Source organism: Gymnogyps californianus, unplaced genomic scaffold (assembly GCF_018139145.2).
Source record: "Gymnogyps californianus isolate 813 unplaced genomic scaffold, ASM1813914v2 HiC_scaffold_80, whole genome shotgun sequence".
NCBI classification, from domain to species: domain Eukaryota; kingdom Metazoa; phylum Chordata; class Aves; order Accipitriformes; family Cathartidae; genus Gymnogyps; species Gymnogyps californianus.
In genome coordinates, this window is record NW_026114473.1 from 39,379 (window position 1) to 51,987 (window position 12,609).

Consider the following 12,609-nt stretch of genomic DNA (forward strand, 5'->3'; position numbering starts at 1 on the left):
CAGATGGTAAATTCGCTATCCACTACCTCTTTGTGAACAGCCTGTCTTTCATGAACCTTGTAGTGCTTCAATGTTGGGGGCTGTTAAGTGTTTTGTGATTGTCCCATGAGCTTGCTAAAGGGCTGCAGTGTAATAACATTCATGCTCACAGTAGAAGGTCTGTTAGCTGGGCCTAATGAGACTGGTGTGACTAGTTTTCTGGTACCTAGCTTCTTCAGTGGAACAGTGGAAAACTAAGGAGCTCTTGTTTGTAGACTAGAGATAACTCTCTAACTCCCTGAGCAACTCATGTCATGAAATTCATGACCTGGCTTATGGCTCTCAACTACATGAAGTGGCTGAAATGTCAGGAATGGTCTCTTATGCAGCTGTATGTTGCTTGTGTATATATCACAATGCACAGAATCCAAACTGTTTATGATTTCATAGTTGTGTCTTCATTCTGTTTGTTTACTGTAATTAAGGTTGTGATGCATAGGGTTGGAGTTTTGAACATGCTGCTTTTGATTTAAACTGACAGATGGAAATATTTCCTTGCACAGCGTCTGATTGCTTTGTGGAAGTTATTGATATTCTCAGAATTAAAAGAAAAAAATTAAAAAACTGCAATATAGATAACAAATTAGTTATAGCACTGGTTAAACAGCTGGTCATGGAAACAACTACCTAAAACTATGGTCTATAATTAGTAAGACATCTTGTAGTTGTATCATTTCATAACCTTCTGTTGCAAGGCTACTTACATTTTCTCTTTTGATACATCTGATAATAGCTATTGTATTGTCAGGGCACTAGCTGTGTGATTCAGAATGTTGTTTAGTTATATTTGCTCAAAACATTGTGAAAATAGTGGATTATTGTTGTGGTTTAACCCCAGCCGGCAACTACGCACCACACAGCTGCTTGCTACCCCCCAGTGGGATGGGAGGAGAATTGGAAGAGTAAAAGTGAGAAAACTCGTGGGTTGAGATAAAGGCAGTTTAAGAATTAAAAAAAGGAGAGGAAAAAACAAGGGGGGGGGAGGGGAACCCAAAACACCAACAAACCCAAGAAAAACAAGTGATGCAAAAGAAAACAATTGCTCACCACCAACTGACTGATGCCTAGCCAGTCCCTGAGCAACCGCAGCCCCTGCCAACCTCCATCCCCCCAGATTTATTGCTGAGCATGATGTCATATGGTCTGGAATATCCCTTTGGTCAGATGGGGTCAGCTGTCCCGGCTGTGTCCCCTCCCAACTTCTTGGGCACCCCCAGCCTACTCGCTGGTGGGGTGGGGTGAGGAGCAGAAAAGGCCTTGACTCTGTGTAAGCACTGCTCAGCAGTAACTAAAACATCCCTGTGTTATCAACACTGTTTTCAGCACAAATCCAAAACACAGCCCCATATTAGCTACTATGAAGAAAATTAACTCCATCCCAGCCAAGACCAGTACAATTATCATCACTTAAAACTTGCAAAGTTAATGTTGGAAATACAAAAGTGTTCCTAGTTAGGACTAGGCAAGAAAAGAAGAGGTGACTAGAAATTATAGGGATCTTGTCCTTGGCAATGATGAAGGGTTTAAACCTTAGTAGTAGTGAGTTACTGTTTGAAATGAGTACGTTTGATAAGAGTCATGGCCAGAGGGGCAGCTTTCTTTTTATGAATAGCTAGGCAAGTTTTTTTACTTTGATACCCTCCTATCCAAACTTTAATTCTTTTCATGAGAATAATATTATAGTGCACTATAGGTAAGATAACATTTTGCATCTCTTCAGGGAAAAAATATATTTGGTGTAAAGTTGAGAGATGTTAAGCATTGCTTCTAACTGAATGCATTAAGCATTTGGCAGTTGGAACAGCATCAAATTTAAGTTATTGATCTTGACCTATAAAATTTTAAATGGTACAGAGCCTTCTAAGAGAGTGTCCTGGGTCTGGCTGGGCTGGAGTTAACTTTTTTCATAGCAGCCCCTGTGGTGCTTTGTTTTGGATTTGTGGCTAAAAGTGTTGATAACACACTGATAACACTTTGGCTGTTGCTGAACAGTGCTTGCACAGTGTCAGGGCTTTCTCCGTTTCTCTCTGCTCCCCCTGCCCTCCAGCAAGTAGGCTAGAGGTGGGCAAGAAGTTGAGAGGAGAGACGGCCAGAACAGCTGACTGAAATTGACCAAAAGGATATTCCATACCATATCAAGTCATGCTCAGCAATAAAAAAAAAAAAAAAAAAAGGGAGGGGGTGTGTGTGTCTTCCAAGGTAGCCATTGCTCAGAGACTGGCTGGGTGTTGGTCCACTTGTGGGAGGTAGTGAGTGATTGCCTTTGCATCGCTTCTGTTGTTTTGTTTTCTGTTTCCCCCAGCCCCCTTCCTTCATTCTTCCTTCACTTATTAAACTTTATCTCAACCCACGAATTTTCTTGCTTTTGCTCTTCCTATTCCCTACCCTGTTCTGCTGGGGGTTGGGGGGAGTGAGCAAGCAGCTGTATGGGTGGTTAGATGCTGGCTGGGGTCAACCCACCACAGACATGATCTTTCTAACATTGCCTCAAATGCTATACAGTGTACAGACAAAACAACTCTTTCACTGGTTTAACTTGTTTTAATCAGGATGAGGAGAAGCAAAGAAGAGTGCTATACTAACAAGACTGCAGCTTTGCCAATGTAAACAATATCTACACTGGTACTGCTTCTGCTGGTATATGTGATCTGTATCTGTATAATCTATTTGACTTTCATTCTGATAGAAGTTCTCAAAGCCAACGTTCACTTCCATTTCATAGACAAACTGTTTCTGGCAAGATTTTTATCAACAGCTAAGCTGTTGGTTTGGTTTTGTTTTGTTTTGTTTTTTTTTTTTTACTCTAAAATTTGCAATTTTTCATTTTTTCTTGTGTATGTTAAACCAAAAGATCACTTCCATATCTCTTCCAAAATGCTTTTTTTGCAACTCTTGCAAGACATGCTGTCATGGTTTAACCCCAGCCAGCAACTCAGCACCACGCAGCCGCTTCCCCCTCCCCCCTCCCAGTAGGGTGAGGAGGAGGAAAGGGAAAAAAAAGTAAAACTCATGGGTTGAGATAAGAACAGTTTAATAACTAAAGTAAAATATAATACTAATGTCCTGGTTTCAGCTAGGACAGAGTTAATTTTCTTCCTAGTAGCTGGTATAGTGCTGTGTTTTGGATTTAGTAGGAGAATAATGTTGATAACACACTGATGTTTTCAGTTGTTGCTAAGTAGTGTTTATCCTAAGTCAAGGATTTTTCAGCTTCTCCTGCCCAGCCAGCAAGAAGGCTGGAGGGGCACAAGAAGCTGGGAGGGGACACAGCCAGGACAGCTGACCCAAACTGGCCAAAGAGCTATTCCATACCATATGGCATCATGCCCAGTATATAAACTGGGGGAGCTGGCTGGGAGGGGCGAATCGCTGCTCGGGAACTAACTGGGTATCGGTCAACGAGTGGTGAGCAATTGCACTGTGCACCACTTGCTTTGTATAGTTTAATTCTTTTAGTATTACTATTGTCATATTATTTTTATCATTATCATTGTTTTTCATTCCTTTCTGTCCTATTAAATTGTCTTTATCTCAACTCACGAGGTGGTTTTTTTTTTTTTTCCTGATTCTCTCCCCCGTCCCGGGGTGGGGGGGCAGTGAGCGAGCAGCTGCGTGGTGCTTAGCTGCCAGCTGGGGTTAAACCATGACAACTAACAATAGTAATAATGAAATATAATAATAGTAATGAAAAGGAATATAACAAAAAAAGGAAGGGGGGGGGAAGAAAAAAAAACCAGTGATGCACAATGCAATTGCTCACCACCTGCTGACCGATGCCCAGTTAGTTCCCGAGCCGCGATCTGCACCTCCCGGCCAACTCCCCCCAGTTTATATACTGGAAATTTGGGGATTGAACCCGTGACCTTTTTGTGTTATTAGCACCGCGCTCTAACCAACTGAGCTAACCACTGGGCATGAGGTTCCATGGTATGGAATACCCCTTTGGCTAGTTGGGGTCAGCTGCCCCGGCTCTGCTCCCTCCCAGCTTCTTGCACACCTGCTTGCTGGCAGAGCATGGGAAACTGGAAAGTCCTTGGCTTAAGATAAGCGCTCCTTAGCAACAACTAAACCATCAGCATGTTATCAACATCATTCTCACACTAAATCCAAAACCCAGCACTGTACCAGCTACTAAGAAGAGAGTTAACTCTATCCCAGCCGAAACCAGGACACATGCGTGAACTGGTAGAATTAATAGGTGAGTGGTCTGAAATAGTTGATAATTTAAATAGTATAAAACAGTAGCTGTATAAAAGTGTTCCTTTTTAAAAGGTTTTGAAAACAACACTTGGCAACACTTGGCTTTGCTTCAATTGCTCCCTCCACTGCTGCTTCCCCCCTGCCATTTGATTTTTTGGGGTAGAAAGAGGTCTGATTAGAGTTTTGTAAATAAAAGAAAATTGAGGTAAGGGTAAGGAGTGTTTGGATGATGAGTCTAACCTTTGCCTTAAACTGAAGTGTTCTTTTGTCATATTTTGCAGTCTGTGAGTTGCTGTGCATCTGTATTTGCTTTTAATAGGCTGTGTGTTGGGTTTGGGGAAGATTTTTTTTTTTTTTGGCTGAAATATGGTCTGGTGACTGCTGTCATTTTGTTTAGGTGCAGGCTTTGATACTGTGATCTGTGTTTGTTGTTTGAGAAACAGGTTATAGCCTGAACTGAAGCCTGAGTAGGCTTAAAATACAACAGCCTGAGTCAGATCAGTTACCTCTGGTTCTGCTTGTTTACTGAAAATGAGCAAATTGGGGAGGAAGGAAAAAGCTGGTTATAAGAGAGCCTTTGTCCCCTTTGGATGGTTCAGAGTGCTTTCCTCCAGTGTGAGTTATTTGGGGAAATGGGTTATCTGAACCTGTGAAGCTTTAAAAATTCTGTGTATTGGAAATAAATAATTTGAGAGAGGTTGCACATGTAAACATCTGATAACTTTATTTGAAACAAAAGTTTGGAATTGCATCAGTTTTAACTGAGAACTTTCATTAGTTTCACAGATCTGTTCTATGAGAATAAACAGAAGCCTTAAATTCTAAGGACACCCATTATTACATTGTTTTTTAGGTGGTATCATGGAAAACTCGACAGAGCAATTGCAGAAGAACGTCTTTGGCAAGCGGGAAAACCTGGAAGTTACCTTATTCGAGAGAGTGATCGGAGACCGGGTTCATTTGTGCTTTCATTCCTTAGTAAAACAAATGTCAACCATTTTAGGTGAGAATTAAATGTTTTCTTTTAAAACACTGTAACCTGTTTATTTGTGGTTTTAGAACTTAGTACAGTATAGAAAATAATTGTATTATAAATTGAATATTTTTTACTTTTTATCCATGTATGGTATAGCTCTTTATTAGGGTTTAATTGTTTTAAACCATGCTACTTAAAAATTCCTTTATAGGCTAAAGAATGAAAATGCGAGGAAACCAACATCATCAGAATAGAGAAGCTTGTCTAAAGCTGTTGTGACTAAATTTACAGTAACGTGCAGGCTTCTTATTAGTAATCTGAGGAGATTGTTTTGAGTCTATTCCTCAGTTATTGCAGCTCACAGGACATACTTGAATGTCAAAGTCATAGCAAATCTGGGTGCTTTCTTTATAAGAAAGAAATAACAAGGAGAAACAAAGAGGTTATGTATTTAATAATATGAGGATTTGCTGGAATCAGCTTTCAGTATGTGTTAGAATTACTTGTTCTAAATACAAATAGCCCTTTATCCGAAATTGTAACCAGGATTATTTTACCTTTAGCAAGTTATATACATTAATTTATTCTCATTTAGTGTAAATGAGATATGTTCTGGGAAGTGCTTGAATGTTAGTCAGCAAGTAGTGTGCTGCAGTGTAATGTTCATCTTCACAAAATAGGATATCAAGTGCATCTTCAGCAGTAGAAAAAACCTTTGTCAGCTATCTAGATAACAAATAAACAGAAAGCAAATTTACTTGCAAAGCAAACAGAAATAGCATGCTTATGGTTGCATCATGTTGTCTGAGCTATATTCATGCTTCTCAGCTATACTTGTTGTCCCAAAAATCAGGCTTCTTTCACCCGGTGTGCAAAAAAGCCGGTTAACACACAGAGTCGAGATATTTGTTTATTTCATGTCTGCGCAGAGATGGGTGCTAGGTGGTAACTCCACAAAGCTAGCACACCCGGTTAACACACGGTAAAGCATTTTATACCTTTCAAGCAACACTTATCAGTATTTTTACAGTTTCGCTTAGTTACTCTCGTTCCTATTGGTTCTCGCAAGCCTCATCTCCGCTTAAAGTCGCAGCGTCCTCCTTTTTTACTGCGCATGTTCTGTGAGGAAGGGGCTTCTGTTGGTAGGGGGCTCTCCCTACCTAAGGGCGGGTTTTCTAGTATGTGAATTAGGATAGTTCACTCGCAGTTCAAGTAGCTCTTTGGTTGCCCCTGTGCTTATCTTGGTATGTCTTTACCCACTGACTTATGGTGTCATCTTGTTTCTCTTCTCAAGGTCACGCCTCGTTAACTAAGTAGCATCCTTTGTTTTTGTTTCTCGCCTATCTCCAACATACTGATTCTTGTTTGCGAACTGGTTACTACGTAGCAGTAGTAGAAAATTAAATTATGTTAATACTTGCTTTTTAAGTGCCATTTTTGAGTCTTATTTTTAATAACTTCTGCTTATTGTAGCTAATATCAGGTGTTGAATGTTGGTTCGTGTCCACCATAAAATTGTTTCTGCTATCTCAGACAGAAAATGGGAAACCATTAAAGACTACTTTCTAATAAAGTGTCGTGGTTTATGCCCAGCCAGCAACAAAGCACCACGCAGCCGCTAGCTCACTGCTCCCCCCCCCGGCGGGATGGGGAGGAGAAAATACAATGAAAAGGCTCGTGAGCCAAGACAAGGGCAGGGAGGGATCACTCACCAATTATGGTCACAGGCAAAACAGACTCGATTTGGGGGAAAAGAAATCAATCATCTAATTTGTTACCAATCAAATCGGAGTAGGATGATGAGAAATAGAACCGTATCTTAAAAAACACACCTTCCCCCCACCCCTCCCTTCTTCCCGGGCTCAGCTTTGCTCCCGATTCCTCTACCTCCTCCCCCTCAGCGGTGCAGGGGGGCAGGAATGGGGGTTGCGGTCAGTTCCTCCCACATTGTCTCTGCCGCTCCTTCCTCCTCAGGGGGAGGAGGACTCACACTTTTCCCCTGCTCCAGCATGGGCCCTTCCCACGGGGGTCAGCCTTCCATGAGCTTCTCTAACGCGAGTCCTTTCCACGCACTGCAGTCCTCCACGAACTGCTCCAGCATGGGCTCTCCCACAGAGCCACGGCCTTCTCCGGACCTAGCTACCTGCTCTGGCATGGGGTCCTCCACGGGCTGCAGGGGGATCTCTGTTCCACCGTTAACCCTCCACAGGCTGCAGGGGAATCTCTGCTCCGGTGCACCTCCTCCCTCTCCTTCTTCACCGACCTCGGTGTGTGCATGGTTGTTTCTCTCGCATCCCACTCCTCTCTCCACTGCAGCTCCTCTTTTCTTTTAGCAGTCTTTTCCCCTTCTCAGATATGCTATCCCAGAGGCGCTACCACTGTTGCTGATTGGCTCGGCCTTGGCCAGAGGCGGGTCCGGGTTGGAGCCGGGGAAGCTTCTAGCAGCTTCTCACAGGAGCCACCCCTGTAGCCCCTCCCCCGCCACACAAACCCAACAGAGAAAGGGATCCTTATAATGTTTTCAAATCTTAAAGAATCTTTCCTTCTTAGATCCATTAAATATGTGAAGAGATAACTATTCAAAGGAAACTAATTTGTTTGCTGATACTGTTCTTCATAGAATGGGCATGCTTTTGGTTTCATTTGTTGACTGCAGAGTGTATATGTTTTAAATTAAAGGGCAGATACTACACTCAAACATTTTTCAGCCTCGAGAATGGCAGTCTTGAAGTTATTTCAGCCAAATATAGGGATGCATCCACTGGGTCCCAGAGACTGGAAGTGTCAATTTCACCAAAGCTTGTTCTTTGCCAATTGCAGCCTTCCAAAAATGGGTGAAATTTCCATTGCTCAACAATCTCACTGATATTTTGTTTCCTAAAAGTGATATTTTTCAGATTAAACTTTCCTTACATATTTCTGTTTGACTAAAATACCAATATTTTAGGTGAAAGTTCTCCAAATCCCCCTCCCTCAAGTTGGATATGGGAATATGTTCATGCAGCATATGATTGACAGATAGTGTATGAGTCCATCAAAACTAAATTCTGTTTGGCTGTAGTAGTATGTTTTTTGGTGAGTTGCTCAGCGATATAAAATGTTGGGAAGGAAAATCTTTATCTTTTTGTCTTGTCCTTCAGAATTTTCTGTGATTACAGAAGTCTTTGTATTTACTAGTCCCGTGTGTTCTGAAGAAAGGTTTCATTTGAGCTTGATTTAATAATAAAATGTGAAACACTAAATTTCATTTAGAAGCGTAATCTCTGAATAACTTACCATGGATTTTATAAGGAATCTGGTAGAAAATATGCCAAGAGATCTAGTCTAGATCCTTAAAGTTATATTATTTTCTGATTCCCCTTGCAGTGCTATATGCTTAAAAACTTCAAATTTCATCTCTGAAGATTGATCTTAGTATACGTTTTACACTCCTGTTTGGGAGATATAATATAGTTTAAACAACTGACCTGAGAAGAGATTTTTAAAGCAGGAATCTATCAGAATACTGACCTGTTAAAGAAAAATAGAATTAAAGTGTAAGAAACTGTCGTGGTTTAACCCCAGCCAGCAACTAAGCACCACGCAGCCGCTCGCTCACTCCCCCCCCACCCCTGGGTGGGGGAGAGGATCAGGAAAAAAAACCTCGTGGGTTGAGATAAAGACAGTTTAATAGGACAGAAAGGAAGGAAAAACAATGATAATGATAATAATAATATGACAATAGTAATACTAAAAGAATTAGACTATACAAAGCAAGTGATGCACAATGCAATTGCTCACCACTCATTGACCGATGCCCAGTTAGTTCCTGAGCAGCGATCTGCCCCTCCCAGCCAACTCCCCCAGTTTATATACTGGGCATGATGTCATATGGTATGGAATAGCCCTTTGGCCAGTTTGGGTCAGCTGTCCTGGCGGTGTCCCCTCCCAGCTTCTTGTGCCCCTCCAGCCTTCTTGCTGGCTGGGCAGGAGAAGCTGAGAAATCCTTGACTTAGGATAAACACTACTTAGCAACAACTGAAAACATCAGTGTGTTATCAACATTATTCTCATACTAAATCCAAAACACAGCACTGTACCAGCTACTAGGAAGAAAATTAACTCTGTCCTAGCCGAAACCAGGACAGTATCCACCCCTTATTCTATACCATCTACATCATGTCCAGGTCCCACACTTTCCAATGCATTTTCAATTAATCACCACCACTTTTCCTGTCTTTTGATACATATACACACAGATATCATTCCCCTAATCTATAAGCCTTTAAAATGTCCATTTAAAATGTTTGTTGAGTTCATTCAGTCCATGACTTTGGACTCCATCTGTCATAACAGTCTGTCTGGGCAGGAGGGATGGTGCGAAGTCCGCTCAGTCGCAGAGCAGGATCCGGCTTTGGTGCAGTGCAGCGGGCAGATGACATTGGGCGCAGCAGGAGGATGGTGTGTGGTGTTGGATTGTTGCATGCTGCAGTCACTCCTGGTTCCATCACTACTGCACTTCACTCAGTTTTATTAAAGTTCATTCTTCATTAATCTAAATGATTCTTACTGTAATACCATTGATATAGCATATAACAATTATAAATGATGATGACATACAGTGGCAGGATTCTATAGCAGTCATACAATTTAATCTATTGGCTGTTCTCACCTAAAATCAAATCCCCTTGAGGCACACATCGGACTTCCCCGTCCTTCCACATCACCCACCAAGTGCACCCAGGTCCTTGAGCAAAAGCAATGTCGTGGTTTAACCCCAGTCAGCAACTAAGCACCACGCAGCCGCTTCCCCCTCCCAGTGGGGTGAGGAGGAGGAAAGAGGAAAAAAAAAAAGTAAAACTCATGGGTTGAGATAAGAACAGTTTAATAACTAAAGTAAAATATAATACTAACAATAGTAATAGTGAAATATAATAATAATAATAGTAATGAAAAGGAATATAACAAAAAAAGGAAGGGGGGGAAGGAAAAAAACCAGTGATGCACAATGCAATTGCTCACCACCTGCTGACCAATGCCCAGTTAGTTTCCGAGCCATGATCCGCGCCTCCCGGCCAACTCCCCCCAGTTTATATACTGGAAATTTGGGGATTGAACCCGTGACCTTTTTGTGTTATTAGCACCGCGCTCTAACCAACTGAGCTAACCACTGGGCATGAGGTTCCATGGTATGGAATACCCCTTTGGCTAGTTGGGGTCAGCTGCCCCGGCTCTGCTCCCTCCCAGCTTCTTGCACACCTGCTTGCTGGCAGAGCATGGGAAACTGGAAAGTCCTTGGCTTAAGATAAGCGCTCCTTAGCAACAACTAAAACATCAGTGTGTTATCAACATCATTCTCACACTAAATCCAAAACGCAGCACTGTACCAGCTACTAAAAAGAAAGTTAACTCTATCCCAGCCGAAACCAGGACACCCACGAATGGGTTTGCCTTTGCCTGAGGCAGGAGTAACCCAGACTGTCTTCCCTAGCATATTCTTCATGTGCACTACAGGGACTTTATCCCCTTCTACAGTACGTAAAAGTTCTGATTGGGCAGGGCCAGCCCGATTGGCAGATCCTCTAGTGTTGACTAACCAGGTGGCCTTTGCTAGATGTGTATCCCAATGGTTGAAGGTCCCACCACCCATTCCTCTCAATGTAGTCTTTAACAACCCATGGTATCGCTCGATTTTCCCGGAGGCTGGTGCATGATAGGGGATGTGATACACCCACTCAGTGCCGTGCTCTTTGGCCCAGGTGTCTATGAGATTGTTCCAGAAATGAGTCCCCTTGTCTGCCTCAATTCTTTCTGGGGTACTGTGTCGCAATGAGACTTGCTTCTCAGGGCCCAGGATAGTGTTCCGGGCGGTGGCATGGGGCACGGGATATGTTTCCAGCCAGCCGGTGGTTGCTTCCACCATTGGAAGCACATGGCGCTTGCCTTGGCGGGTTTGTGGGAGTGTGATATAGTCAATCTGCCAGGCCTCCCCATATTTCTATTTCAGCCATCGTCCCCCATACCAAAGAGGCTTTAACCGCTTGGCTTGCTTGATTGCAGCGCATGTTTCACATTCATGGATGACCTGTGCGATAGTGTCCATGGTCAGGTCCACCCCTCGATCAAGAGCCCATCTGTATGTTGCATCTCTTCCCTGATGACCTGAGGTGTCATGGGCCCACCGAGCCATGAATAATTCACCCTTATGCTGCCAATCCAGATCGACCTGAGCCCCTTCAATCCTAGCAGCCTTGTCTACCTGCTGGTTGTTTTGATGTTCTTCAGTGGCCCGGCTCTTAGGTACATGAGCATCTACATGACGTACTTCCACAACCAGGTTCTCTAGCCGGGCAGCAATATCTTGCCACAATGGGGCAGCCCAGATGGGTTTACCCCTGCATTGCCAGTTACTCTGCTTCCATTGCTGCAACCACCCCCACAGAGCATTTGCCACCATCCATGAGTCAGTATAGAGATAAAGTATTGGCCATTTTTCTCGTTCAGCAATGTCTAAAGCCAGCTGGATGGCTTTCACCTCTGCAAACTGACTCGATTCACCCTCTCCTTCTGCAGTTTCTGCAACTTGTCGTATAGGACTCCATACAGCCGCCTTCCACCTCCGATGCTTTCCCACAATGCAACAGGACCCATCAGTGAACAGGGCATATTGCCTCTCATTTTCTGGCAGTTCATTATACAGTGGGGCCTCTTCAGCACGCGTCACCTCCTCCTCTGGCGATATTCCAAAATCTTTGCCTTCTGGCCAGTCCGTGATCACTTCCAAAATTCCTGGGTGACTGGGGTTTCCTATTCGACTTCATTGTGTGATCAGTGCAACCCACTTACTCCAGGTGGCATCAGTTGCATGATGTGTAGAAGGGACCTTCCCTTTGAACATCCAGCCCAGCACCGGCAGTCGGGGTGCTAAGAGGAGCTGTGTTTCAGTACCAACCACTTCCGAGGCAGCTCGAACTCCTTCATATGCTGCTAATATCTCCTTTTCAGTTGGAGCATAGCGGGCCTCAGATCCTCGATATCCCCGACTCCAAAACCCTAGGGGTCGACCTCGGGTCTCCCCTGGGGCTTTCTGCCAGAGACTCCAGGTAGGGCCATTCTCCCCGGCTGCGGTGTAGAGCACATTTTTAACATCTGGTCCTGCCCGGACTGGCCCAAGGGCTACTGCATGAACTGTCTCCCGTTTAATCTGTTCAAAGGCTTGTTGTTGCTCAGGGCCCCATTTGAAATCGTTCTTCTTCCGGGTCACTTGATAGAAAGGGCTTACAATCATACTATAATTTGGAATATGCATTCTCCAAAAACCCACAACCCCTAAGAAAGCTTGCGTTTCCTGTTTACTAGTCGGTGGAGACATAGCTGCTATTTTGTTGATCACATCCATTGGGATGTGACGATGT

The 12,609-nt window shown here is 43.3% G+C and overlaps 1 protein-coding gene across 3 annotated transcripts in view; it reads left to right on the forward strand.

The window, feature by feature from the left end:
* The window catches only part of LOC127029121 (ras GTPase-activating protein 1-like), a 95,078-nt gene that overhangs the window by 12,178 nt on the left and 70,291 nt on the right, over positions 1 to 12,609 (forward strand). For all 3 annotated transcript variants that reach the window (XM_050914766.1, XM_050914768.1, XM_050914767.1), the window contains one exon: positions 5,093 to 5,242. In XM_050914766.1, coding sequence (XP_050770723.1) covers positions 5,093 to 5,242 — 150 coding nt within the window. The remainder of the gene's footprint in view (positions 1 to 5,092; positions 5,243 to 12,609) is intronic.